The sequence below is a fragment of the Cyrtonyx montezumae genome, unplaced genomic scaffold (genome assembly GCF_038088225.1).
Source record: "Cyrtonyx montezumae isolate F1298 unplaced genomic scaffold, pur_monq_1.0 scaffold_3, whole genome shotgun sequence".
NCBI classification, from domain to species: domain Eukaryota; kingdom Metazoa; phylum Chordata; class Aves; order Galliformes; family Odontophoridae; genus Cyrtonyx; species Cyrtonyx montezumae.
In genome coordinates this window covers 111,949,535-111,972,105 of record NW_027072034.1, presented here as the reverse complement: position 1 = coordinate 111,972,105, position 22,571 = coordinate 111,949,535, and the positions used below count along the sequence as shown (strand labels likewise).

The window sequence follows — 22,571 nt, the reverse complement described above, 5'->3', positions numbered from 1 at the left end:
GCGCCGGAAGGGGCGGGGCCTTCTGGGACCGGAAGGGGTGGGGATTAGCCGGAAGTTGGAGAAGGTGGCGGCGTGGGGTAGCTATGGGCCGCAAGAAGAAGAAGGGATCGGGGGGTGCGGCATCGCGGTTGGTGGTGACTTTCGATGAGGAGAGGCGAAGGTGAGGCCGGTGCTAGGGTGGCATAAGTGAATGGGGGGGATGGGGTCGCTGGAAGCTGAGGGTTTGCTGTGTTCCCGGTGCGCAGGGAGTACCTGACTGGTTTCCATAAGCGGAAGGTGGAGCGGAGGAAGGTGGCCCTGGAGGAGATCAAGAGGAAGCTGAAAGAGGAGCAGAGGAAGATGAAAGAGGAGGTATAGCTCCTCCTGAGGATGAGAGGCCCCCTTGCCATGTCGAGGCTGTGGGGTAGGCATGTAGCAGCTGCTTGCTTGGGCCCTCATGCTTCCTTTCATTTGCTTAGGGTTGAAACGGGACCTCGTGGGTGGAGGGGTTGGGCTGGGATAGGCACTTGGAACAGCAGGCGTGCTGTAGTGATCTGTTTCTCTTCTCCAGAGGCACAAGGAGTACCTGAAGATGCTGCGTGAGAGGGAGGAAGCTCTTGGTGAGTGCTCTGTGCCCATAGGACTTGGGCACCCTTGCAGCAGGATGGTGTCAGAGGAGTTAACTGCCTTTGAGAGGCACCAAACTGAACAGACCCTGTGACTGGGGAGACATAGCTGTAGTAGTGGTCCTTTCCCAAAGGAATGTTTCCTCACTCCTCTTGTGTCCCCCTAAGAAGTTGGGCAACAGCTTGTGTCCCTAGTGGGGAAGCAAACTGGGTAGATTGGAGTGGACAGGAGGGAGCGTGCAGGAAGGTATCTCCAAGGTACTGACGAATTGGCTGGTAGAGGGAGCATACACTTCACGCCTTAACTCTGCACGCAAAGAACATGATGTTGTAGGAAACATAGAATCATCAATGATTTTTGCTTTCCTTATATACCTCCAGGGACGGTGAGTCTACCACCTCCCTGGGCAGCCTGTTCTAATGCATCAACACACTACCGGCAAAGAAATTTTACATAATATCTAACTGGAGCTGGTGCAACTTGAGGCCACTGCCTATCATTGCCTATCACTGTTATCTGGTGAAGAGGCTGTTCCCCACTTTGCCACACACTCTTTTCAGGCAGTTGTAGAAAGCAGTAAGGTCTCCCCTGAGCCTTCTATTCTCCTGACTGAACAATCTTAGCTCCCTCTGCTGCTCCCTGTAAGACTTGTGTTCCAGGCCCCCTCACAGCTATGTTGTTTTCTGGACGTGCTCCTGAGCAGCAATGTCTTTCTAGTAGTGAGGAGCACTGAACTGAACACAGCACTTGAGGTGTGACCTCACCAGAACTGAATGCAGACAGTCAGTAACCTCCCTGCTCCTGCTGACTGCACTATTTCTGATACAAGCCAAGATGTCATTGATCTTGGCCAGCTGAGCACACTGCTGTCTCGTTTTCAGTTGGGCACTGACCAGCCCTTCCAGATCCTTTTCTTCTATGCAGTTTTCCAGCCACTCTGTGGGCACCTAGTGTTGCATGGTGGTGTTGTGAGCCTTCTTTGTGAAAAGCTGGTGTTTTTGTCTTTCCAGATGAGTTTGATGAACTGGAACACCTGGTGACATCGCGGACAGAGTCAGTGAACATTGACCACCCAAACCATATTGTAACAGTCACAACCATCAGTGACCTGGACCTCTCGGGTGCACGCCAGCTGGGATTGACCACCTCTGAGGTGCAGCCTCTTTTAATGTTCTCAGGGCTAGTTAGATTGGCACTCCCTGAATATGTGCAGCTGGCTAGCAGCAAGGATAAAGGGGAAAACTCTGAATTTTCACATTTCTCCACAAGTTGTGTTGTGCTACTAAAGAGGAAGGAATGTTATCCTTGAACACGTTTCTTCCAAGCTGCCTGGGAATTGTTTGCTAACTGACCTTGTGTTAGTGGAAGGTGCCTTGGAGCTGAATACAGAGAACTTAGTATTGTAAAACCTGTTACAACACAGGTGATGAGAATTTAAGCTTTACTGTGTGGGTGGTCTCCTGTGTTTTTCTGTGACATGTCCACGAACAGTTACTGCTAGGCTGAGGAGGGATTCTGCTCTCTGTGAATCTGTGCTTGGGCCACAAATACAGAAATCTTGTTGCGCTTGTGGTTGCTTCTCTTAAGACAGATTTCCACTGAGATCTCATTTCATAAAGGCTTTATGGCACTGACTGATGTGATCCTTTTGATCTTTGTGAGTTGTGGGTGGATTTGAACTCCTTGGGGAAGTGCTGCATTAAGCAGTTACCTTTTTACAGTTTTAAGGACATCTTCTAATTGAAAATCGGGTTAAGAAGATTTTAATAGTAATTTAAGGGAAAAGCTAAAGCTTCTAATTCAGAACAATCTTACTGGTCACAGCTAGGAAGTTGTTGGATCTTGGGATTGATGTAGCACTTCTGCTGTTGTCCCTTTCTGAATAGCTGCAATTACAAAACCTTGAGATTTGAACAAGGCTTGATCTGTGAGTGAGTTTCACAAATGGTGATGAAACTGAGAAGGTAGCAAAAACACTGGAATCGTGAGACTGCTTGTTTTAATGTGTTTATAAAGATGTTTTTTTTTTTTAAGGGAAAAAGTGGTAGTTCAGAAGAAGAGAAGGGGCAAGAGGTGGTGAACAAGCCTGCAAGAACAATGCCTAAGAAGTCTAGAAACCCCTTTCTATCTGAAAAGTACGTATAAATTATTTTAACAACTTGCTGCTGGGCAGTGTGAGCTCATCAGGAGGATCTTTCATTCCCAGAGCAGTGGTATGATTGCAGGGAAGGGATGCTGTGCTGCTTTGGTGCTGGTGGATAGGAACCAGCAGAGGGCACTGGCAGATTGGAAGCCTGCCTGGGTCTGTGTCTTTCGCACTGATCTCGAAATGGCAGTACGAGGTGGGTGTGGTGCAGGTCAGGCTTTGCCCTGAACTGTTTGCTTAGTCCTTCTCCTTCTGCCCTGTCAGGATGGTGCCCAGCACAGTGGAGTTTCCCTGGGACATGCAGTTACTCTGTCCATTCCTGTTGGGCTGCACAGGGCTGTACTCCTGCTTTAGTGGTGTGACCTTGCTCCAGTACGCTTTGGTCCCCAAACATTTCTCTCTTCTTTTCCTGCCCAGGATTTCTTCTCTTACTGCTACGCTGCACATGCACAGCCGGAAAAAGAAGAAAGGAAAGCGACCCCAACGTGGGCAAGGTTCAAGTAAGAAAATCCAGAAACCCAGCATGAGGCGAACCACTAAGACTCAGCGACGGAGACTGACGGGCAAAATGGGCCGTGACCAAGACTGAAGGAGATCCTGGTGCTCAGAGCAGCTGCTGCTCGTGGTGTCCCCTTCACAATGAGCAAGGACCTTGTTTACTTGTCTCTCTGAGCCCAGTTCAGCTTCACTCATCTCCTGTGTGTTGGCCACGAGCACTTGACACGGCATTTTTTTTACAGTGACCTCCAACTAAGTACCTCGGTGCCATAAACTCACTAAAAATCTTCTGTTGGAGGTCAGATTCTCTGTATGACATAGTCTTTACTTGGCTTTGTCAAAGGAGGGAATCTAAAGCTGAGTGCAATGGAGACACTGACAGAGTAACTTATGAGACTGGGAAGAGCTCTGCTTCCACTTGTGAACCAATGCCTTGCTGTTTCTATTATGCACTAAATTCTTTTTCCAGAAAGATATGATGTCATCTTGTCCTATGTTTCTTCAGTGCCACAGCTGAATGCAGAGGATACTTTTTTTTTTTTTTGGTATCCCAGATGAAATTTAGTAAGTTTCTTCTATGAAGTCTTTTAGTTAAGAGAAATACATGTGACTTATCTGAAGTATAAGAGCAACTATGTTAATACTAGTACCAGCTGGAAAGAGGCTTAATGGTTCCTGTTGCTGGAAAAAAAAAAAATCTTTAAAATCTACTGTTGCTCAGGAAAGGGAATAGCTAGGAGTCATTTTTGTGGTAATGCAGAACCCGCCAGAGCAGGAATGGCTCATTCCATTGTCTGCTGAATGCGCCGATGTTAATTCTGATAGCTCAGAGGAGTATGAAATCCTTTAATGCCCTTGCTGCTTGTGTGTGGCCTTCTCTGGGATGGGAGTGGCAGAGGCTGTGCATTACCTGAGGGTGACTGTCTTCTGCTTGGAAACCTTAGTATGTGTATTTTACCATGGATGTCTTCAAGAGAAGGGAAAAAAAAATCACCATGCATCTGCATGGCTGGGGATAAAGAGTGCTTCTGGCAAAGCAAAGTGAATCTTTAGAGGAGGGGTAGCACACTGACTTCTGTCATGGAGCATCTGTAGGAGGCTGTGGCCATCCTGCCTCTGCCAGGTTCTCACCAGCACCTGGACGGGGGATCTTCCCTTGTGTGTGTGCTGGCAAAGAAATGACAAAGGGGAAAAAGCCTTAGTGGCCAAAACCCACAGTATAAAATTGGAAGTGTGGCACTGGGTGAGTAAGCAAATTGCCTGTTCTAGAAATAGGAGGGGAAAAGAGTAACCACTGTCAGTATTTGTAGAGGAAAATCCCCAATGATAATGGGCAGCAGCACCCTCACCTTGGCATGTTAGGTGTTTCAGAGATACATAAACAGAACTTGCAGGCAAAGCTGACAGTCTGATGGCACGCCTGGATCCTAACTGTCAGGGTTGTACAGCAGCTTTTCCCCTTGGTTCACTGTGCCTTGCAGGGTGACTAGAGGCAGAATGAGACTTGCACTTTGCCCCCCAGGAGTTTGCCCTGAAGCTGGAATGGCCGCCGTTTGCAGTCCATGTTTGTTGCACTGAAAAATGCTGAAACTGAGTGTGAGCTTTGGGTTGGGTTTATAGGTAGCCTGGAATGGCAGTGGGACAGTGTTGAAATACCTCATTATAATCCTGATGGGATGTTAAGAGTGGCCTCAGCAACACTGAAGTGTTTGTTGTTTTGCTGCCAGGCGATTTAGAAGAATTACTAACCCCTAATAACTTCTGAGCTGTTCTTAAGCTGCAGCTGAAATCTTAAAAAGCCTTCCTTCCATGCTCAGGGGATGAAAAAAAAAAAAAGTGGAAAAAAACAGAACCATTAAATCCTATATGGAGTTAACCACAAGTATTGTTTGCTGTGCTATTGATTTTTCTGTCTGATTGATTCAAGCTTGGTTTTGTAATGTGAGTTAGTGACTGATCCCTTGCCTGCTGCCTTTGTTATGCACAGGGCTGGAACTGGGCTACTCCAGGATATTCTGGGTGAAGGATACCAGCTTGCGCACACAAGTTAGTGTGTGAAGCAGCTGCCAGGCACATCCAACATGTGGTTTAAAGTCTCGCTGTGCAAGTCATTGTGTCGTTTGCTGCTTCCCCCTCCTTTTCAAGACAGTTTTCAGTGTTATTGCTGCTTTTTTCCCTCTGGCTGCTCACAAATGAGATCCAGCTGTTGGTGAGGAAGCTGCTTCTGAATACATTCTACCTGCAAAAAAGAAAAGTGTGGCTGCTGCACTGAAAAGTGATCACCATGACCATGATGTGTCCCAGGGTCACCTAGCTGTGCCCAGTGCCCGCTGTCAGCTACAGCCTTGTCCCTACAGATCGGGCACCTGAGTGGTGTTGGTGCTTCTAGCTGACACAGAAGGGACGTGAAGCTCCAATATGATGCGACTGTGCATGATGATTTTCACTGGCTAGACTGTGATTCTGTACACATGCATGCACGAAAATGCAATTGGGATTACACAGGATCAAAACCAGACAGGGAGGTTGGATGGTTAGTCATGGAGAAGCTGGAGCTCAAAAGATGAAGCTGCAGTGTGTCCGAGGCGTGCTGTGTGTTGCTCCTATGGAGTGCACCAAGCTCAAGGCTGCGTGCAGTGTGGTCTTACTGCTGGTCCAAGAAAGGAACCGGGGGGAAACGACGCTGGATGAGGGACAAGAGGTTCTGAGAACTAAAGGAGCTAACAAGCAGGGAACCCTAGTGTTTGCAGATCCGTCCTGCCGATGTTAACCAATTTCTGGGGCAGAAGGCCCAGGCTCGTTAGCTGTCAAGGGATGGAGATGAGGGGAAAAAGCAGCGGCCCCGCTCGGGTCGATCGCCCGACCGTTGCCACCGCCACGTGTGTGCCCGCGCACGTGCCCGCGGGCGCGCCTCCAGACAGCCACTCACAGGGCAGTATTCAAATCTGTGCCCGGTCGAGGCCAATCAGGAGGCAGTGGGCGGGGCTTCACTGCCCGCAATTCCCACGGGGAGCTCCATTCAAAGGGGAACTCGGCGGGGAGAGCGGTGCTGGGAGTCGTAGGGAAGTGGAGGTACTGGGTTTACTGGGATGCACTGGGAGCGGTAGCTATGGCTGCATGTGCGGTGGAGGCTGTGGAGAACTCTGCGGGCCTCGAGAGTACTCCGGGATGCTGGGAGAAACAGTTTGCGCATCGGGCAGTTGGATGCTCTGGGTTCCTACCACGTGTGGCTATCAGTGGGCAGGGCTGGGCAGCGAGGTTGGGCTCTTTCTCTCTGCATAGCTTGCAGGTGAGTGCCTGGGCCCAGATCTGAAGTGAGTCAAGAAAACGCGTCCTCCCCAAGTTGCTCGCATCAGAAGCTACGGGAGGGTGCAGAGCTGTTCCCCCATTCTTAAAAAAAAAGGCTTCTGCTGGGGCATACCCTTTTATTCTGTGTAACTATGTGGGTCATACTGATGGCCTTGTATCTGGATGCCCTTCGATTCCAGCAAGTTTTAGTTCGAGAGTAACAGTTGTGCTTCCACAGGAGCCTGGGGATGGGGAGTTGAAAATTCAGCCTTTTGCTGCTGTTCCTTTCTCCTGGCTGCTCCCTGTAGTCCAGCAACCAGAACATCTCCACCCCTATGGAGGATGCCAGGTTCGGTGCCCTGTGCCAAATTTGAAGCCAACATATTTGCGAGCAGTCTGTGCCAACACTGCTTCCATGCTGCAGGGGTTCACCCGCATGCTGCCCAGGTGAGCTCCTCCATCCCACCTGCAGGCAGTGAATGCTGAATTAAGTGCGGCTTTGTTCACCCCTGAGACTTTGTAGAGATGGAAATCCCTAGCACAAAGGCTCAGGAGGGGGGGGGGGGGGTGAGGGTCTGTCATTTAACTGTGCTTGGAGCAGAGATGGAGTCACCTTGTCAGGAAAGGGCTGGACATAGGATGGGCTCTGTAGATGCTGGGAGGGGAAGCAGAGATGGAGTAATGCAGATACACATAAGTAAATAGCAACGGGGAGGGAAGGGGGAATGGCAGAGTAGGGACCCATCCTGGATTTCACCTCTGTTTGAGGCCTGTTGGTCCCTTCCAACTCAAACAATTCTATGATTCTTACCTAAAAACTGGTCCTGGCAGAACTCCCTGGGGCTGCAGTGAGCTGTTCTTGGAGGGAAAGGTGGAAGGACGTACATCTCGTGCGATGCAGGGCTCAGTCTGACCCCACCTCCAGTATGAGCCTCTTGGCTGCAGAGCGCTGCATCCCTCCAGGCATCAGCCGGTTTCATGTTCACAGAGGGTTTCGTGTCATTCGCTGTCCTCTTGGAGCTGGAGGCAGGGGATCATGAAATAGTAATGAGCCTCCCGCCCTCCTCCTTACCCTCTCCCCCTGGCCCCGGGCCCTCTAAGATTACTGCAGCTCTTTGCGATCTGCTTAGAGCTGTCTCTGGGTGGATCTAGCCGTGGGTGAGATGCCAGAGGGAGGGCAGGCAAGCCCCCTACCACTGATCCTAAACCCTGCAGGTAACGGGCCTGGGGGAGATGCTGGAGGGCGGCTGCAAGCAGAGATTCCCCAAGCCCTCATCCTCATGCACTTTCATATCCGGCATGGTGATGGCACGGCTGCATCCCCCCCTTCCTCGCAGGAGCATGACGCAGAGGTGGCGGGGCACAGCACCAACGGAGACCCAGGTGGGCCCTGGGACGCCGTCCGCATCGTAGCACCACAGTGTGAGGTGTACGTCTGCGTGGGCCGGGCAGACGGTGCAGACTGGTGAGTGGTAGTGACTGATGGAGGGGGAAGATGGGAAAATTGGGTGCGATATCACCGATGCACTGAGGGGCACAGTGGGCATGGTGGTGATGAGTTAATGGTTGGACTGGGTGACCTTAGTGGTCTTTTCCAACCTTGATGATTCTGTATTCAGCCTGGGTTTCTCGTGACTGCTCCCTGTCCCCAGGCTCTGCAGCCATGCTGACCGCTGTCTGTCCTCTCCTTGCTCCACAGCTGGCATCAGAGCCGGGCACAGCCCCCCCTCAGCCCCAGCACTGTGGGCCAGCATGGAGAAACCAGCACCGAGCCTCACAGCCACACTGAAGGCAGGGTGAGATGGGCACTTCTCTTGTTTTGGACGGTTTCAGTCCCTTTGTTCCCTCAGAGCTACTTCTGCTGGGCATACTCAGAAGCTCCCAAGATGCTGGGAGGGGGGCATCAGCTGGGACCCTTTACTCTTCACACATGCTCTTTGCCTTACTTCCAGTTCAGTAGCTCACAGCCCCATTGCAAAGCCCTGCCCTATTTGTCTCTCAGGGCTGGGAGATGACCAGGCAGTTGGATACCACTTTGGGATCGGGCAAGCAGGACACAATGACCTACAGGGGCCACAAGAATGATGCACAGCTGCAGGTGGACAGAGCCAGGTGGGGTCAGCCCCTTCCCTCTGGATCCTGGGTGAGGACAGAGGCTCCAAGCTTTAGGAAAGAAGTCTGTGTGCCAAAAGCAGGTACATGTGGTTTGCTCCCACGTGGGATCCTCTTGATGTGCTGACCATAAAACATGGGGCTGCTGTCTCCCCGCATGCTTCAGCTGTGCTCCCACCCCACCTTAGAATCTGGGTTTTCCCTCTGCCCTCCTGGACTATTTCTAACCCTGAAACCCTGCTTTGCCATGGGCAGAGCAGCACTGCACACCGCTTACTTAACAACCTTCCCATTGCAGAGCGTGCTCCTGCCAGCCAGAAGCCCAAGGAAGGCTGGGCAAAGCACCGCATGGAGAGCGGCTATTTCTCCTTGGAGCTCCGAAAACCTGATCCTCCCTGGGCTCCCTCCGCACAGCGTCCTGGCCGCAGCTCCTCTCCAGGTCCAGGCAGCAACAGGCACTTGGCATCTTCCTCCCGGGCTGGGGAGCCCCGTGGGCACCCCAGTGGTGGGGGCACGGAGGTGAAGCGTGTGCTGGAGAGGCAGGAGTACACAGTGCTGGCAGACCTGCCCAAAGCCAAGCGCCTCGGCCGTGGGGATGCTGCTGACCGCTGTGGTTCCCGCACACTCAGCCCCGGCCGAGTGGAGGTGGAGAGGATATTTGGCTGTGAGCGCAGGTGAGGAGCGAAAGAGCTCTGCAGTGGGTTGTCCCCGTGAATCACTTCATGGTTTGGGGAGATAAGGGCTGGGGGTTACAGCTCTGCTTCGGAGCTCCCACCCTATTTCTCCCAGCCATGTCCTGGGTGCTGCAGGACACTCTGTAAAGCTGGAAAACGGGGAAAGGAGAGAGAATCCTAGCAGGATTAGGGATGCTGAGAAGTCCTCAGTACTAAGTGAGTCTTTGGCTGGAGAAGCACAAGTGACTCTGATGTTGGCAGCTTACTGGTGTCACAGGGCAAGTGAGAGTGTATCGGGACCAGGCAGTGGATCAGATGGGGAGGAGCAAATGGAGAGGACCCAAAGAAATGGTGTAAAGAAGATGTGGATGAGGAAGTCACAGCAACAGGGTGAAGACTTCAACATCTGGGGCTGGCAGAGATGTAGGGCTGGAGTGGGGCTCGGGCAGCAGCCAGACAGGCTGTGTGTGCCTGCAGGAAATCGGAGACGTTGGAAGCTTTCCAGGCACTGGAAGAGGGCCGTGTGGAGCGTCTGGATGGCAAGACCCCAGTGCCACCCAGCAAAGGCAGAGTCATTCGGAGGCAGTCCAGTCCCAGCCTGCCCAGGGAGGTGAGTCCTGGTTGCTTCCTCTTGCCACATTTTCCTCTATTCTTGGGTCCTAGGGGCTTCTCCTGAGTAGAAGCTGGTCCTATGCGTAGGGGTGCAGGTTCTGCAACACCTTTTGTAACCCAACCAACCTGTCTCCCAGTTCTCATCCCACCTTACCTCCCTCCTTGCTATCACTTGTGTTCCCTTTGCTCTCTGCCCTGTGTGTCCCCAGGGCCAGCGGCTTTCCTGGCACCCTGAGCCACGCAGCAGAGACTCTAAAGAGCCTCGGCGCTCCCCCAGCCCAGCTCGGCACCCGGAGAGGACTGCGATCCCCCTGCGCCCCACGTGCCCTTCTCCACGGGCAGAGAGAGACTGGAGAAAGCCCAGGGAGACCACAAGCCCCACTCAGAGGCTGGAGAGGGGAGGCAGCAGGCCGCGATCCCCCAGCCCACGCTCCCCCAGCCCTGCTTCTAGGGTAGAATGGAGGGCAGGGGGAGCTCAGAGCCCTCCCCAGCACACAGAGAAGGACTGGAGGAACAGAGCAGAGAGGAGCCAAGTTGTCAGGCACGCTGCAAACGTGGGAAAAGCCATGGAGAGAAAAAGCTGGGGGAACACCCTGCACCCCCCAAGCCTCGGGAAGAGGTTGGATGGAGGCAAGCTAGGGGGAGCCAGGCCACCACGCCCCATGAGTCCTACAGGACGGACAGATGGCACATGGAAAAGCCAGAAGGAGACCTCCCAGCCTGGCCTTGCAAGGGGGGCAGAGAGACAATTGGGGGACCTGTCTGGGAAGCAGCTGGAATGCAGCTGGAGGACTCTCCGGGACAAACTGCAGCCTCCCCATGCTGGGAAGAGTACAGACAATGAGTGGAAAGGCCGAGGGAAGCCCTTGCGTCCCATGAGCCCAACACGGCCACCAGAGCAAGACTGGAAGGGCCGAGGGGATGTCTGCCAGGCTCAGAAGGCAGAAAAGGACTGGAGGGTGCAGGATAAGCCACCGTGCCATGTGGACTTGATGCAGCAGCTGGAAAGGGACTACAGGAGCCCCGCTAGATATGCAGATGCCTGGCCACGGCCAGATGACAGCTGGAGGAGGCCTGAGAGCCCAGCACAGCAATTGGAGGATGACTGGAAGGGTGCTGTGCACAGCCACGACTCAAACAATCCAGAGAAGCCATTGGAAAGTGATTGGGGGAACAAGAAATTCCTCATTTATCATGTGAGTATAGAATCACACCGTCATTAAGATTGGAAAAGACCTCTAATATCACCTAGTCCAGCTGCCTCCCTACTATAACTACTTATAACTATAACCATGTCCTTCAGTGCCACATCCATGTGGTTCTTCAACACCTCCAGGGATGGTGACTCCACCACCTCCCTGGGCAGCCTGTGCCACTGCAGCACTGCACTTTTGGAGAAGGTATTTTTCCTTATATCTAATCTGAACCTCCCCTGGTGCAAGTTGAGGCCGTTCCCTCTCATCTTATTGCTATTATCTGGGAGAAGAGGCTCTCTCCCACCTCGCCGCAACAGCCCTTCTGGTCTTTGTAAGGAATGATGAGGTCTGCTGTGAGCCTCCTCTTCTCCAGCCTGAACAACCCCATCTGCTCCCCATCAGACTTGTGCTGCAGACCCCTCACGGCTCTGCTGCCCTTCTCTGGACACACTGCAGTACCTCGGTGTCTTTCTAGTAGCAAGGAGAGTAGGTCTGGGGGAGGAGAAAAGGAAACAGGAGTTGGAGATTGGGAGACATGAGGAGGAGATGGACGTTGGTGGCTGGGCAGGTGAGGAGAGGGGCTCAGGCCGAGCTCACCCCTTCTCTCCCCACAGTCGCAGCTGGCTGGGAGCTCCATCACACCGCAGAGCCCCTCGGGAAGCCGGTCCCCGCACGGGAGCACCGGCGAGAAACGCGCTAAGGTAAGAGCCGCCCCGCCGGCTCCATTGGCTGCGGGAAAGGGGCGGCCGGGCCGGCGGCCACCCGCTGCCATTGGGCCGGGCCGGGCCCTCCCAGGAAGTTTGGGGTGGGAAGAGAAGGAAAAAAAGAAAAAAAGTTTGAAGGAAATTGGAAAAAAAAAAAAAAAAAAAAGCTGGGAAAAAAGCTCGGGGCGGGCGGCGGAGCGAGCGGGCATGGGCATGGTGGGGCAGCGAGAACCGCCCGGCCGCTGAAGCCGCCCCGCCGCCCTGGCTGCCCGCAGCCGGCCCCGCCGCGCCCCCGCCATGACGGTGAGTGCGGAGCGGGGCCCCGCGGCGCCCCGCTTTCCTCCCCGGGCTGCCGGCCGCTCCTCCCGGCCCCGCCTTGGCTCTCCGAGCGGGGGTCCCCCGTTGGGGTGTGGGCGGCACTGGGGTGGTGCGGGGCCGGCGTGGCGCTGCCTGTCCTCGTGGGGTGGGGTGGAGGTGGCGGGCTCGCGGCCTTCCCCGTGCAGTGGGGCGCTGGGTGGGGGGGGGGGGGGTTGGAGTTGTGCTGTGGCTTTGAGGTGCTTTCCTAGCCAAGCCAGGCTGCTTCTGGGGAAGAAATGGGCTTTTAGGGCGGCCGGGAATCTCTTTGTGGTGGGGGGGAGGCGGCCCTGGGTGAGGTCACCCTGCAGCAGGTGACCTCCAGAGTTCCCTGCTACCACTGCTGTCTGGTGGTGTGAAGTGTCGCTCTGTGGCCCGAGGAGCTCTGTGAACCGTAGCCTGGAGGGATCCCTGCTGTCCTCTCTGCCTGGAGCTCTTGCTCTGTTGCCTTCTGTCCTCCATTTCTTCACCCCGCGCTCTCTCTGTACCACCCAGGAGTCATTCTTCCACTCCCACCCCATCCCTTCTCCTTCTTTGGTGTTTACATTCTTTAGATACTTGTAGGCTGTTATCTCAGCCCTTGTATCCCTGTGGCAGCCCAAGCAGGCAAGCCAGCTCCCTACACCAGGCATCATCCTTGCGTGGTGCTGGACTCCCCCGGGGCCTCGTGCTGCATCCTCACATCTCCGCTGTTTGGAGCCTGCCCCGGATCTCCGGACTGCTCTGCTTTCCTGCCCGCTTCCTCCTCCTCCTGCCCTGACCTTTTCCTCTGACGGGGGATTCAGCTCAAAACCTCGCTCTGTTCTCTGCCCATATCCCAAGCTCTTCTCTCCAGAGTACAAAGCTGAAATTAGCGGTAGAGAGGCGGAGGAAAAAGCAGCTTTAAGCACTTTGTGTGGCAACTGGTGTCTTGTCCAGCAGAAACACTGTGGTCAGTGGCAGAGCTGTGCCTATGAGGAAGAAGGCAGGGGAGAAAAGGTATTCATGTGGTATTCATGTGCCTTAGAGGGGGGCTTTAATGGACCTGGTGCTGTGCCCATGACAGTAATAGCGCAGTGTCCCTGCCCCTCCTGCCCCACACACGTGTATGCTGGGAGAGAAGGTCACGCCAAGTGTTTCGCCTCCTTTCCTTCCCTCCTGCCGCTCCCAGCCTGGAGCCAGTGCTGAAGTCACTGGATTGGAAAGGATAACGGCACAAAGGGTGGAGCTGTTGCCACGGGGAAGAAATTAATTTTCAAAGAACTTTTGCAGGGCGATGGGGGTGTCCAGGTCTGGGGGAGTGGACGAGGGGATGCACGTGGTCCCCAGCCACTCACCACCTCTGCTCCCCATGCCTAATTTACAAAGCTGAGTGGTGGGCTGAGTTGTTTGCCAGCTCGGGAGGAGCTAGAGCAGCAGAACTGGGAGGAGGAGCAGCTCCAGCCTGCTTGGCTGAGGGCAAAGTTGGGGAGAGCAGTTGCTCTGAGTCAGCTCTTCGGCACAGCACTTCTGGAAGGAGCTGAACTGGTTGGGATGCCGGACAAGTGGCGTGAGGTTAGGAGCAGGCAAAGTGGGAGGGGAGGGACCTCTTTTTAGAAGGGAGTGAGCTGGAGGAAACCCTGCTTGTCCCCTATAACCATGGCCCGAGGATGGGCTCTGTATAAGGTGCAAAGCCCCCAGCATTATGGAGAGTATTTGTTCTCCAGCTCTGGTTGTAATTCCATTTTGATCTCCAGCCTCGGGCAAAGCATTGACATGCTGTGTGTTTTCACAGCTGTTAAATTGCCTCCTGCGCCTTTGTGGTGTAGGGCTGGTTCATAGGGAGCTGCTCGTGGCTTTAATGGGTGAGTGGCAGGGAAGGTGCTGTGGGAGGTACCCCTGGGGCACAGATGCTTGGGCTGGGACAACGTGTGCCTGGTTCCCTGTGCCCTTCTCCAAAGCATGGTCTGGCCTGTGGCAGAGCTGTGTTCCCTTCCACACAGTCTCCTCACCCCTCTCTCTCTCTCCTATCTCTGAATAAATATCTCTAAGGCACCTTGTAGAAACCTCCCTGCTGCATATTTTCGTTTTTTTTTTCTTTACTCTTTCCTTATCTCCTGTTTTCTCTTACAGGAATGATTTCTAAATGTGGTTCTCCTCCGCCACTGGGTCCTAAACTAAACCCCCATGTATTTCCTCAAAGCAATGCGGGGCTGTTCTTGTTTCTTATTCCCCCCATGGGATCCCTGTTTCCAACCCCCCCTGCAACGTGCAGAGAGACCTTTTGTGGGTTCCAGCACACACTAACCCTCTGCTTTGTTCTTTCCTCTCCAGCCAGATCTCCTCAATTTCAAGAAGGGATGGATGTCCATCCTGGACAAACCAGGAGAGGTAAGCCCTGCCCAGAGCCTACCTCTTGCCCCAGTACTGTTGGTCGAGTTCCTTGTGTGAGCAGTGATTTTTCCCTTCCCCTCTTGTTGTGCTTGCTCCTGCTGCAGGGAACTTGTGCTCAAGGGACCCATTGTTATAATGGGTGCACTCTGAGCTCATACTTATTACGGGGACTTGGAAGGGACCTGGAAAAGGGGGCAGAGCCTGGAAATCAAGAGGTCACAGGGCAGCACATTCCACCTTGTTCCTGTGCTTCCCTCAGTAACTGTCTATCCATTTCCCTCCTGTCTTTTCCCCTCCCTCCCCATAACCCATCTGCTGGCAGTGGAAGAAACATTGGTTCGTGCTGACCGACTCGAGCCTGAGATATTACCGGGACTCGAACGCTGAGGAGGTAAGCACGGGCAGCATCTCCTCACCCCTCTGTTCTTTCCTGCCCTTGTCCTTGTAGTGACAGGGAGAGGAACATGACCATTGGCACGGGTACCTCATGTCTACATAAGGGAATGTGTCCCATTCCGGTGAAGGTCTTGCGTCTCCTCAAGACCTTGTTCTGACTCATTGTTCTCTATCTGAAGAGCCCCTGGAGGCTGTCATGGTTTGAAGTGAAGAGAAAGGCTGACGTGGGGGCAGCTGGGCTGCCCTGTTGCTCTGCCACTCTTCTTCCTCCCGTGCTTTGGTTAGGGTGCAGACAGGTGGCAGGGGCTTTTTATGAGCTGGGCTTTGCTTACACCCTAGAGGGTGGCTGTGCTTTCAGGCCGATGACCTCGATGGTGAAATCGATCTCCGCTCCTGCACAGATGTGACAGAATTTGCAGTGCAGCGCAACTATGGCTTCCAGATACACGTGAGTGACTGGAGGGCAGTGCTGAGGGATGCTGGGTGGATGGCTGCTCTCTCCTCACCCGCGTCCCTGACAAAGGATGGCATGGTGTCATGCCCAGCACCCGAAGGCTCAGAGTGCAGCCGGCTGCCCCTCTGCTGAGTGGTAATAGAGCTCGCGTCCCGTTTCCATTGCAGACAAAGGATGCCATCTTCACACTGTCAGCCATGACGTCAGGCATCCGGCGCAACTGGATTGAGGCTTTGAGGAAGAATGTGCGCCCTGTTAGTGCTCCAGATGTCACCAAGTAAGAGCTGTCTGCTGCTGGGTCTCCTTGCTGTCCCCTTCTTTAGGGGAACAGGCTGAGAAGGTCCTGGGGAGGGGGGGGAGCGTGGCTGTGATGTTGAGAGTGATGGGCATGCAGGAGGTCGTGTTCTCCGGGTTCACAGCATCCTGGCAGGCTCCTGTCTGCCAGCAAGATATTTAATTGAATGGAATCATAGAACCTGTCAAATTTGGAAAAGGCCACTGAGATCACCTAGTCCAACAATTGACTCATCACCAGCATGCCCAGTACACAATTTCCCTCAGTGCCACATCTACCGTTTTCTAGAAAACCAGTAGTTCCCTGCCTGAAGAAGCCTGCCCTGAAACCCATTTTTTCTAGCTTTGTTTTGCTGCTGGAGCCTGATGTGGCTGAGACTCAGAGTGAATCCTCCCCACCCCCTGGGGAAAGCCTGTTTACCCATGCACGCAGACAGAGCTGCCAAATGATGTGATGCAACTGCTCTGCTCTGACACAAGGTTTTTCACAAGGCTGAGTTGAGCAAAAGCTGAGCCGTGCGTTTAACCAGCAATGCAAGGTTGCTGTTTGTCTGTCCTTTTGCAGTGCCTGTCCTTCATGTGTCATTGCTCTGGTTTCAGGCTGTCTGACTGCAACAAGGAAAACAAGATCCGCAACTGCGTCCCACCAAAGAGCTCACTGCGGGTGGACGAGCAGCAGCAGCCAAGTTCTGAGGGAAGCACCAAAGGCAGCACCTGGAAAGCAGATGGGCCACGCCATGCCTTTGACTACGTAGAACTGTCCCCCTTGCAGCAGGATCCCCAAAATCAGGGGTCCCCACCGAGGACAAGAGGGAGCTTGAGGGTGTCAGAGCGAGTGCCCAAGCATGAGGATCTGGAGCGGGATTTGGCAGTGCGTTCGGAGGAGAGGCGCAAGTGGTTCGAGAGCCCCGATGGCAGGGTCTCTAACAGTGATGGCCCAGGGGGGAACTTGTCCCGCAAGGTGGGGGAGCCAGACTTGCCCTCTGCCCCACTTTCGGAGGAGCAGCGGGTTCGGCTGAATGAGGAGATAGAGAAGAAGTGGCTGGAGCTGGAGCGCTTGCCCTTGAAGGACTCGCGGCGAGTGCCCTTGACAACACTGCTGAACCAGGGCAAGGGGAACCACGGAGATACCAATGAGGCACTGAAAAAGGAGGTGAGAGCATCTTGGAAAGTGGCTTTCTGGTGGCCTCTTAGCGTGATCACTGCAGCTTTTGTGCCTTCCTGGTGGTTTGGCAGAAGAGTAAGGCCACCAGTGTTGGTGGCATCACTTGCGTGGAGCTGAGTTTCCTGGCTGCCTCCTGCCTTGAGCTGTTCCCAAGTTAACATACTCATCACCTCCCAGCCCTGGGAAAGAGGCTGAGCATCTCTCTTCTCTCCCTGGCCCAGGTCCAGTCGCTGCGGGCGCAGTTGGAGTCCTGCCGGGCCCGAAATGAGAGCCTTCGGGAAGCTGCCAAGTCCCAGGGAGACAGCCACGTGCCCCGGGGGTACATTTCTCAGGTGAGCAGGATGGGTGAGCCCCGGGCTGGGAAATGCCAGAGTCTGGACTCATTGCCAAGTAGGTATCGCTAATCGTTGGGTTGCCATGGTGGCTTTAAATAGGCTTGGTTGTGATCAATGTTAATTACATAAAGGCTAGTGTGTGTATTAATAAGGCTGGTGTTGGCAGGAGGCAGTGGTGCGAGCATGCTGTCAGGCATTCATGATCTGTCATAGCTGAGGGAAGGGAATTTGGATTCCTGGTGAGCTTCTGTTGCAATGGGCTTGCTGCACCCAGCCCAAATACAGAAAACCACAAGTCACGTGGAGCCAGTTCACCGGTACTCTACAGTGTCAGTTGTCACTTTGAGCTCGCAGGCTTCCGTGTGGTCAAAAGGAAACAAAAAGGAGTGGGGAGAAATGGCATCTTGTCTTCCTGAGGCTGAACTTCACCTTTCCCAAAAGGTCTCATTCTCTCTCCATTTGCCTTAGTAGCAGGGGAAGGAAGTGGAGAAAAAGTTGAGGGGACTCAGTGGCTTAAGAATAATGTTTTGGTGTTATATGATGGCAGGCAAATCTTCCCTAAGGACCTTGGAGCATAAGTCCAGGATGGAAATATCTTGCTTTGCTGTAACACAGCTTATCTGCAGCACTGGGCATTGAAAGAGCCAGCCACCAGGAAAAAAAAAAATAAAGCATGAGCTGTGTGAGAAGATTGCTTGCAGTCAGGCTTTGAGGAGGGAGGTGTCCGTAACAGCACCCAGCCAAGGGGATGGTGTCACTTTTCTGAAGAGAAGGCTCGGTTTCCACCGATTCTGAGGATGCTTCTTTATTTAAAAGGCAAATAGCAGGATGTGGTTCCAGCAGTACAGCCTGGTGAAAGGGTCTGGATCAGCTGCCCTATGGCATCTCTTGATGGCTGAGTTGTAATAGAAGTAAGAGGAGTTTTTTTCCTTGCCAAAACACTGAAGATTCACAAGATTTGTGAGCCAAACACTTGTGTTTCCTGATAAAAGTACCAGGAGAAAAAAAAATCTCACTTGTCTCTGAATGGCTATGGACTAGTGAGGGGTTTGCAAAGTCAGGCATCGTCCTAACAAGGTGCCTGTTCTGTGACTGCTGCCCTGTCCCAGTGCCCAACCAACTTCAATGAAGAGCCTTTTCCTAACCCCAACCTGAACCTTTCCCTGATATCCCACCTGGCTGTCCCCTGACACAGCTCCGTGTTGTAATGCGTCTGCCACTTTCACATCCCTCACCCTTCCCTCCTGCTGTCCTTTCCCCGACAGGAGGCCTGTGAGCGCAGCCTGGCTGAGATGGAGTCATCACACCAGCAGGTGATGGAGGAGCTGCAGAGACACCACCAGCGGGAGATGGAGCGGCTGCGGCAGGAGAAGGAGCGGCTCCTTGCAGAGGAGGCTGCAGCAACAGCAGCAGGTAGGAGCAGAAGGCAAGATGTGTCAACGCTCCCTTCCACCTTTCCCAAATGTCTCTGACTTCTGCCAGAAACCTGTCACCTTCCTGTCCCAGAGGTCGTGTAACTTGAGTCCCACTGCTGAGCCTGCTGTTTGGTCTTGGAGGAAGCTTGGCTCTCCTCCAACCTGTTCTGCAAGGTCTGGTCAGGCTGGGATGGCATTTAGTAATCTCCTTGGCAGCACTCGGTGCTTTGGGATAATCCTGGAAGGTGGGAGTCCTCCAAAGGGCAAAATGGAAGGAGGAGGAAGTGCATAGAGGGATCTTTGAGCCTGAGGCACCAAAAGCTCAGTCAGCTGCCTGACTGGGTTTCTCCAGATGTACCTAAGCTGGCACAGCTTGATCCCATGTCTCCCATTGTGTCTTTGTGCAGCCATTGAAGCACTGAAGAAGGCCCACCGGGAGGAGATGAACAAGGAGCTGGGCAGGACACGAAGCTTTCAGCAGTGTGGCTCTGTCTCAGATGCCCTCCAGAAGCAGCACCAGTAAGAAGTCTCCTGCTTCCCTTGCTCAGTGCTTTGGGCAGAGCCTATCGGTGGCACAGGACAGCGATGCTGGCAGGGCAGCAACAACCTTGTGCCTCTCTGGCAGGTTGGATGTAGACTCGCTGAAGCGGGAGTTGCAGGTGCTGTCAGAGCAGTACTCCCAGAAGTGTCTGGAAATCGGGCAGCTCACAGAGAAGGCAGAGGAGCGGGAACAGACACTGCAGCGCTGCCAGCAAGAGGGGAAGCAGCTCCTCCGGAAGAACCAGGCAAGAGAGGGGCTTTCCTGCCCATAGGGACCGTGGAGCATCCTCATTCCATTGTGGCATGGCCTCCATCTAATATGTTACTGGGGCCAGGACAGCAAGAGAGCCTCTTGCCCATGCCGTATCTGTCTTTTTGCCTGCAGGAGCTGCAGATCCGCCTGTCAGATGAGATTGGGAAGCTGCGAAACTTCATCACCTCACGGTGCTCTGGGGACCGGTCTCCGCAAAACAATGAGCGCAGCTCCTGCGAGCTGGAGGTACGGGGTGCATGGGCTATCCCCAGCAGTTTGGGCTCAGTGGAGGGGATGAGGAGCCACACAAGGCAGCAGGGCTGTGCAGGAAGGAGGTGCGCAAGCTTCCCCTGCGGAGGCACCATGCATCACTTCCTGCTTCCTTCCTCCTCTACCACTGCTCTTGCGCCAGGAGGGCAGCTGCAACCCAGGCTGTGGCTCTCTGCTTCCCCCTGCCTTCAGTCACCACCTGCTGTTCTCCCCTGAGCCAGGTGCTGCTGCGTGTGAAGGAGAATGAGCTTCAGTACCTGAAGAAGGAGGTACAGTGCCTCCGGGAGGAGCTGCAGATGATGCAAAAGGTCTGTGTTTTCCTGGGTCAGCAGGCTAGGGCTGGGCACTCAATCTCTCTCGCAGTAGTATAGAGGGCCCTTGTATGCTCCTGTGAAACTGTTGCCCAGTTTGGGCTTGAGATTCAGGCTTTGGGATGTGTCCTCACCCACAGGCCTTTCTCCCACTGGCCTCACCTTGACACCTGAATACAAGCATGAGGGTGGCTAACTCTTCTCTCTCCCTGGCAGGACAAGAGATTTGCCTCAGGGAAATACCAGGATGTCTATGCAGAGCTGAATCACATTAAGGTGCGCTCAGAGCGAGAGATTGAGCAGCTGAAGGAGCATCTGCGCCTGGCCATGGCAGCCCTGCAGGAGAAGGAATCACTGTGCAACAGCATCAGTAATTAATGGTGAGCACTAAGGGGCTGTAGTGTTCCCTTCAGGCTCGAGTGGCTGAGATCCACTGACATTTGACAGAGGAATGGAGGCAAGGCAGCTTCTTCCAGATCCTTTAAGTGATCAGTGTGGCTATGGCTTGACCCAGCCATCTTCCCACGGGCACTTGCAGAGGCAAGCATGGGGATGAAGCAGTGTGGAGCCAGCATGCATGTTCTGGTGTCCAGAGCAAGCCTTCTTGCTTGAACACTGTGCCCATCAGGTTTGGGTTCACACTGCTCTACCAGTACTCCCTGGTGGGCAGTGACCGGTCTCGGGATGCCTGGTGGGCAGTGACCGGTCTCAGAGCAGGCATGCCAAGCATGCCACTATCTCCTAGAGTGGCAGAAGGGACAGTATTTCTGTGCTGGGTGCAATCTTTCCAAACCTGTTGTTTTTTTTCTCTCTTTGTAGGTCTACTCTTCATTTGTTTATCTGTTCTTGTTTTTTATTTGCTCTGTTCCTCACTTGTGGGGAGGGGGACGTTGGATGCCATTTGTTGTCGCCTTGGCAAGACATCTCCTTCCCCAGCCAGCTCCTCACTCCCCTCCCAAAGCTTTTGGTGAAGCCTTTCCAAAACCTTTTGGCCTTTGTATCTGAGCACGTTATTTGGAATGGCTCCTTACATGCACCTTCTTCAGGATTTTATATGTGAAAATTATATTTTATAGAAGAATTTTTGTTTTTCCTTGAGAAGAAGAGGAAAAGAACGGGGGGGAATCTTCTACGTCACCAGCATTTTCTAACCAGAGAAAGAGAATATACTGCCCACTTCCTCAGTCCCACCGCTCCTAACCATGTATCCGCTTTTGACACTCCCGTTCCCTCTCTTCCAACTGTCTCTGGGGCCCCATGGGGACATACAGGGACATGCAATATCACCACTGCCCCAGGGCCCTGTGGAGGAGACACCCAAGCCATAGGAGGGAGCCGGCTGCTGCAGCTGCACTCGTCTGCAACTTTGAAAGAGGAGACCTTGGCATGAGGCTGTGTGATGGAGCTCTCAGTGACTGTCCTCTGGGTCTGCCTTGGCAGAGTCTCAGCTCCTGGAGCTTCCCTGCCTGCCCTCCCTTGGGCCAGGGAGAGCCCAGCATTTTAGTGGCAGAGGAGCTGCTGCTCTGCCACACCCTTCAACTCTTAACTTAATAAAATCTTCCCCTTTTGCTGAGAAAATTGTGTTTGCTGAGGGCAAGGCTCAGTACAGGGCTGAGCGCAATTTCTGCAGCTTCCTGCCTTGTTTTGGAGCTGCCAGCTCTTTTGTGACCATCAGAAGCAAGGGGGAGGATCAGAGCGATGTCAAATGCTTTTCCCCAGTTCTGTTTTGGGGTAAAAAACACACTTTGCTCTTTCTAAGGGGTGCCTATAAGGGGAAACACTCAGACACAGCTCCTGGCTGCTTTCTCCAGGCGAAGCCAGCACAAAATCCTGTAAATCCAATTGCAGGCTTGCATCATACCTGAACTGACACGTTGAAGATGGGATGAGTCTTGGACATTCCCTCAGATGGAATGGCAAAGCTTCCCCCTTCCAGGGGGTGGCAGCCTTGAAGGTGGGAAGGTGTAGGGACTATGTTAGGGAAGAAGTGAGGTTTAGGGCATGGTGTTCCATGCATGTTTTTTAAGGGGGAAATAAAACATACTTTTGTGTCAACAGTGACTTTTATTAAAGTTATGGGCTTGCAACCTCTGGGAGTGGCCAGCCAGCCCCTTCCCCAAGCACTCTCTATATTTGTTTGGGTTTGATGGTGGTGGTTTTTTTGTTGGTTTTTTTTTTTCCTTCCTGACCAGGGACTGCTGCCCCTTGATAAAGGGTTTGCACTGATGTGTGGCTGCTGTCAATCAGCCCCTTCCCCTGTGCCACTTGCAGTGGGGTGATAGCAGCCCCACGGCTGCCCCGTAGCGATATCGCGTGGCCCCAGGGCCACAGGCGGGAGAGAAGGCAGCCAAAATGTCTGCCTGTTTTGAGCCTCTTTGGGAAGTAAAAGCGGGTTAATGGATGGATTTGCTGGCTTTCTGTGATGGACTGCAGCACGTCCACGGCGTGTGCTTTGACCATTTAAGATGAAGCCCTGAGGTGGACGTGCAGGAATCTCGAAGGGTTTTGTGGGATGGTGCGTGGGGAGAGAGGAGGAGGATGAAGTCATTGGGATTAGTGGGAGATTGCTCTGCCAGGCTCCTTCCTGCGAGGTTTG

General features: G+C 53.6%; 3 protein-coding genes across 4 annotated transcripts; all 3 read left to right on the top strand.

The window, feature by feature from the left end:
* Nucleotides 1-54: 54 nt before the first annotated feature.
* Nucleotides 55-4,305, top strand: NOL12 (nucleolar protein 12). The gene is made up of 6 exons (XM_065743002.1): nt 55-160; nt 246-351; nt 551-599; nt 1,617-1,759; nt 2,641-2,741; nt 3,170-4,305. The coding sequence occupies exons 1-6, from the start codon at nt 84-86 to the stop codon at nt 3,339-3,341; spliced, it is 648 nt and encodes a 215-aa protein (XP_065599074.1). The 5' UTR covers nt 55-83; the 3' UTR covers nt 3,342-4,305.
* A 2,358-nt stretch (nt 4,306-6,663) lies between these two features.
* Nucleotides 6,664-11,972, top strand: LOC136051449 (TRIO and F-actin-binding protein-like). Its single transcript, XM_065740890.1, has 9 exons — nt 6,664-6,985; nt 7,876-8,003; nt 8,238-8,334; nt 8,541-8,733; nt 8,949-9,324; nt 9,802-9,934; nt 10,146-11,132; nt 11,747-11,833; nt 11,928-11,972. Exons 1-9 carry the CDS (start codon nt 6,881-6,883, stop codon nt 11,970-11,972), a joined length of 2,151 nt encoding a protein of 716 aa, XP_065596962.1. The 5' UTR covers nt 6,664-6,880.
* Nucleotides 11,958-21,553, top strand: TRIOBP (TRIO and F-actin binding protein). Of its 2 annotated transcripts, none has more exons than XM_065743001.1 (14): nt 11,958-12,139; nt 14,483-14,539; nt 14,865-14,933; nt 15,297-15,386; nt 15,560-15,669; nt 16,287-16,839; nt 17,073-17,183; nt 18,452-18,599; nt 19,009-19,120; nt 19,227-19,386; nt 19,527-19,640; nt 19,886-19,972; nt 20,192-20,355; nt 20,795-21,553. In XM_065743001.1, exons 1-13 carry the CDS (start codon nt 12,134-12,136, stop codon nt 20,351-20,353), a joined length of 1,779 nt encoding a protein of 592 aa, XP_065599073.1. In that variant the 5' UTR covers nt 11,958-12,133; the 3' UTR covers nt 20,354-20,355; nt 20,795-21,553. The 2 variants fall into 2 exon arrangements, with proteins under 2 accessions (XP_065599073.1, XP_065599072.1); XM_065743000.1 differs by lacking the exon at nt 11,958-12,139 and adding an exon at nt 13,532-13,723.
* The last annotated feature ends 1,018 nt before the right edge of the window (nt 21,554-22,571 follow it).

Coding starts and splice junctions, on each gene's coding strand:
- NOL12 (XM_065743002.1), top strand. CDS start 84: ATGGGCCGCAAGAAGAAGAAGGGATCGGGGGGTGCGGCATCGCGGTTG. Junction 352..550: donor AGAGGAAGATGAAAGAGGAG/GTATAGCTCCTC, acceptor TCTCTTCTCCAG/AGGCACAAGGAGTACCTGAA. Junction 600..1,616: donor TGAGAGGGAGGAAGCTCTTG/GTGAGTGCTCTG, acceptor TTGTCTTTCCAG/ATGAGTTTGATGAACTGGAA.
- LOC136051449 (XM_065740890.1), top strand. CDS start 6,881: ATGCCAGGTTCGGTGCCCTGTGCCAAATTTGAAGCCAACATATTTGCG. Junction 9,935..10,145: donor GTCCCAGCCTGCCCAGGGAG/GTGAGTCCTGGT, acceptor GTGTGTCCCCAG/GGCCAGCGGCTTTCCTGGCA. Junction 11,834..11,927: donor CCGGCGAGAAACGCGCTAAG/GTAAGAGCCGCC, acceptor GGGCCCTCCCAG/GAAGTTTGGGGTGGGAAGAG.
- TRIOBP (XM_065743000.1), top strand. CDS start 13,703: ATGCCGGACAAGTGGCGTGAG. Junction 16,840..17,072: donor ATGAGGCACTGAAAAAGGAG/GTGAGAGCATCT, acceptor TCCCTGGCCCAG/GTCCAGTCGCTGCGGGCGCA. Junction 19,973..20,191: donor AGCTGCAGATGATGCAAAAG/GTCTGTGTTTTC, acceptor TCTCCCTGGCAG/GACAAGAGATTTGCCTCAGG.